This window comes from Egretta garzetta, unplaced genomic scaffold (genome assembly GCF_000687185.1).
Source record: "Egretta garzetta isolate BGI_Z169 unplaced genomic scaffold, ASM68718v1 scaffold69, whole genome shotgun sequence".
NCBI lineage: Eukaryota > Metazoa > Chordata > Aves > Pelecaniformes > Ardeidae > Egretta > Egretta garzetta.
This window is the reverse complement of record NW_009260790.1, coordinates 2319373-2323474: the sequence shown is the minus strand read 5'-3', so window position 1 is coordinate 2323474 and position 4102 is coordinate 2319373. Positions and strand designations below refer to the sequence as shown.

The 4102-nt window shown below is 58.1% G+C and overlaps 1 protein-coding gene across 1 annotated transcript in view; it reads right to left on the bottom strand.

Moving 5' to 3' along the window:
• The window catches only part of FHAD1 (forkhead associated phosphopeptide binding domain 1), a 28959-nt gene that overhangs the window by 17595 nt on the left and 7262 nt on the right, over positions 1 to 4102 (bottom strand). Inside the window, exons 4-8 of the mRNA XM_035901856.1 lie at positions 3827 to 3830; positions 2970 to 3061; positions 2442 to 2672; positions 933 to 1056; positions 30 to 160 (exon numbers count right to left, since the gene is read on the bottom strand). Coding sequence (XP_035757749.1) covers positions 30 to 160; positions 933 to 1056; positions 2442 to 2672; positions 2970 to 3061; positions 3827 to 3830 — 582 coding nt within the window. The remainder of the gene's footprint in view (positions 1 to 29; positions 161 to 932; positions 1057 to 2441; positions 2673 to 2969; positions 3062 to 3826; positions 3831 to 4102) is intronic.

Below are 4102 nucleotides of genomic sequence, written 5' to 3'. Positions count from 1 at the left end.
CCGCTGAGCCCCTCGGTAGGGATGTCAACCTTGGCAGCAACGACTGCTAGCTGATCGTCCTTTTTGCTGTTCTCCTTCTTCATTTTTTCCACATCTTGCTTGAGTTGCTGGATTTTCTGCTCCTTCCCGGCCATCTCTCTTTGCAGGCTGGTCGCCAGACCTGAGAACACCACCTCCAGTGAGAGGCTGCCCGAGCATGTCCCTGCAAAAGCCTTCCAGCCGCAGAGCAGCCACCCTCCCTCCCTGACAGCCGTCGGGCTCGGACAGTGGATTCAGCTTTCAGCACGCCGTGCTGGATGCTGCTCCACGACAACATCGCTAACGAGTTCCTCGGGGCCTTGCAGCACATGCTCCCTGGAGGATGAGCAGCTTTTACGAATCCTTTTTTGCCACCTCGCTGTGTCAGATCCACAGCTCCGATACGCCTCCGCCCTGCCCAGCACCCATCCTGCTCCCTTATCTGGGGTGGTGAAATCAGGCAGAACAGTTTTGCTAATCTGGATGCATTGCAAAAGCCAATGTTTTGTGTGCAGGCGACGTTCCTCGTGCCGGATAAAGGCCACTGGAAAAGGCCGGCAGCCTGAGGTGGCCTTTGCAGCCCCATGGGCAGGCAGGTTCCCCCCAGGGCAGCCCATTGAACAGCACTGCTTTCAAGCAGCTCAGAGCCTCCCCTGCAACCGGTGCTGGAGGCTTTTTTTCCCCCCAAAGCCCTTGGTCCCATCACTGCCTGCCTGCGGTCCCCACGCTGCCCCTTGCTCCAGGGGCGCTCATCACGTCAGACGCTGCCTGCAACTCCCGCCGAGCTTCAGGACATGGAATCGGAGGCAGGACGACTTCTATGAGCCCCTACAATTCTACCGTTGCTCCTGCAGCATCAAGAGCCCATCCCCAACTGCTCTGTGCCCCTACGCAGAGCCCCAGGGGTGCAATACCTGCGGCCAAAGCGTGGTCCCTCTTCAGCTTCTCGCTTTCTTTTCGCAGCCTTCCAATCTCCAGGTCTCTTTCGTAGAGGGAATGGCTGAACACCTGGCTCGAGCCTTTCTGCAGGTCGCTCATCTGCAAAACATGGATTCAGCCACGTTCCTCGCCGCATTGCTTATTACCTCTATTACAGCCCCCTTTGACAAGGGAAACCTGGCGCTCCCAGGTCATGCTCTGATGGGGTTCCTCTTTGGCATCTTTGACTAGCTCTCAGCAGTCCTTGCTTTGGGTAGGATCACCTTAAAGTAATTTTGGCCGTTCACACTCAAATCCCCAGCCAAAAGGCATGGAGCAGCACTGTCTCCCACTGCCTGCCACGCCGGGAACCCAGGGCTGGGGCCAGGTGATTTGCAGAAACACCTGCGGATTTATCACCTTCTCGGGGCGTACAGATTTATTACCACCAACCAGAGCTGATAATAACTCCCGTTCACATTTCTGCTGCAAAAAACCAGTTTTTACTGTTCCTGCTGGAACTGGGGAGCGGGGCATAGCCTGCACCGTCCACGCTGGCATATCATCGCCGCACAGACAGCACAAAGATGCTTCCCACCGCTCAAATGAGCAGTTTCACAAAGCAATCACTGGAGGGTGTAGAATAGCGAATCCACAGGTGGAAGAGGCTTTTGTCAGGGAAAGGAAAGCCGCCAGGCACTGCACAGCGACAGCAGCGACGCTGGCAGCACCCCAACATTGCATCGCCTTTTCTCCACCAGGAACCTGCCTCCTGCAAGCTCCCCTTTAGCACAGACAGTCAGGAGGAGCACAAAGCTTTTCACAGCCACCTTTGGACCCAGCGTGGTCCGGGAGGGGAAGGGTGCAGCCAGGATGGGCTAGCAAAGATACCCGGCTGTTGACCTGGGTGCCTTGCATCAGACCCACACCTTTGACTGACCCTTTTCCCAGGCTGGAGAGCCTCAGGTGACTCCATCACCATCTCCCCAGGACGCTTTCCCGAGGCCTTGGCATGCGCTATGAATGTCTCCCTGGATGGGACAGCTGTACGCCCCCTTTCCTCTACCCCGCCGCCTATTTTCACCAGGATGCCAAGGGGCTGTGCTGCCTTTGGGATGGGTATTCCCCCTGCACACACAACTGCCCAGCCCCTTCCCGGGGTGAGAGGGAAGCGAGGGCTCTGGCTGCCTGGCCGGAGGCGGCCGTGCGTGCCTTTCCCCCACCAAAGGCTGCTCATGGCTCCTGTTTCTCTCCCCACTACGGCACTGGGGACCCTACCACACACGTGGGGTATTTATTTACCAGCTTCTTTTGGGGAAACGTGCACAGAAAACAAGCAAACGCGCAAACCAAAACTGGAAGAAAAAAATTACACCAAACCTCCCTCGTTTCCCTTGGTTTCAGATGCGCAACCCGCTGCTCCTAAAGATGGGGTGTGGAACTCAAAGCACCCACACAGCACAGGGGTATTTTCCCTGCTCGGCGCCTATCGGAGCATGCAGTACCTGTTCCCTTAGGGCTTTGATCTCCGCCGTTTTGGCTCCCAGCTCTCGGTCGAAGGCGAGCAGCTTCTGGGTCAGCTCTACTTCGGTCCTCGCCGCCGCCTGAGCCAGGGCCTTTGCCATCGCCGCAATCTCATCCTGCAGGTCTCTTATCACCGCATCTTTCTGCTTTGCTTCTGTTTCCAAACCAGAAAGGCGACCCATCGCCTTCTCCAGCCGCAGCAGCTTTTCGCCCTGTGGGCAGATCACGGGTGCCGTCTGTCACTCTCTGGCTGCGGAGCTGCCGGGCTGCCTGCTCCGGGGGGTACTGACTCATGGCCATCAACCACATGGACCTGCTCGCCCACGTCCCACCATGCCCATGTCCCCTGTCCCCCCAGCAGTTCCCATCCACAGGCACAGTCCCCTTTGGGGACAGTGCCTGCACCCTGCTGGGACTCGCGGTCAGACGCGCAACGGTTCGGCAGGCTTTGCCGGCTCTGCCAAAGACCAGGACAGGGATGGCGTCCCTCGCACCTTCCCCAGCATCACCTTCTCCTGCGGGAAGAAATCCGTGTTGTGAGCCCCCGGGGAAGGGGCTCCCCCCACACTGCTTTCACCATCGCCCGAGACGCTGGTCGAGACTGGAAGAAAGCAGAGGCCACAGCAGCGAACGTCAGCACGAGAACTGGTGGCAGGCAGCAGCCACGCTGCTCGCAGCATCCCCCTCCCGCGTATCTCAAAACTGCTCTGAGGCTGCAGCTACTTGAACCATGAGTGCAACCAGAAGAGAACCCAACTATTTGGCACTAAAGACACCAGCGCTAATGGTCTGCACAACAGAGAGGAATAATGCACCTCTGGGAACCAAAAAAAATCCTCGAGGGCATCAGAGACACAGCAGGCAAAGGCTCCTCTTGTTTTTTAGCAGGGCCAGAGAAAGAAGCTGGGCTTTCACGGCCGAGAAGAACGCGTGAATAGCTACGCTCGCTGCGACGAGCACCTGCAGATCCTTCTGGCTCCATTTCCCAAAAAGCAGCTGAGTACGTGCTTCCCTCCCTTTACCTTCGCTGCGATTTCAAATCCCACCCACGCACGCATCCTGCAACGATGCTGCCGGGACCACGCGGTGCCACCTCTGCTCTGGAGCACGGGTTGCCCTTCAGCACTTCGCTACCCACCTTGTAGCACTTAGGACCGCCCCAACATCCCGACCCCAAACCAGGACAGCAAGCGGGTTGTGTAGCAGGGCCGTAACAAGCTGTAACTCATGGCAAACGTCCCGTTCTCCAGCCGCGCTCTTCCCCCAAAGCCTTGCCTCTGCTCCATCGCTATCGCAGGCGTTATTCCAGAGGCATATCAGCTACGAGCCTGGTTCACAGCTCCTGCACGCGCAGGCAGCCCCTAACTGCACTTCAAGGGAGGAGAAACCAATCACTTCAAACCGGGAATAGGTGCGAGAGTCACAGGCACAGATGAAACCACTCATCGCCCTTCCCCATCACACCCAAGGGAAAAGGAAGAGGAAACGTCACTCTGGGCTACAAGGGCACCGGCATTCCCCTTGGCACACCGCAACCCGCTCCTTAGCTGACCCACACGCCACCGAGGACCACAGGCGGTCTCCGCTGAGCGCCGCTGGCCCAGGGCTCATGCCCAATGGCTGCCGATGCTCGCCCCTTCTC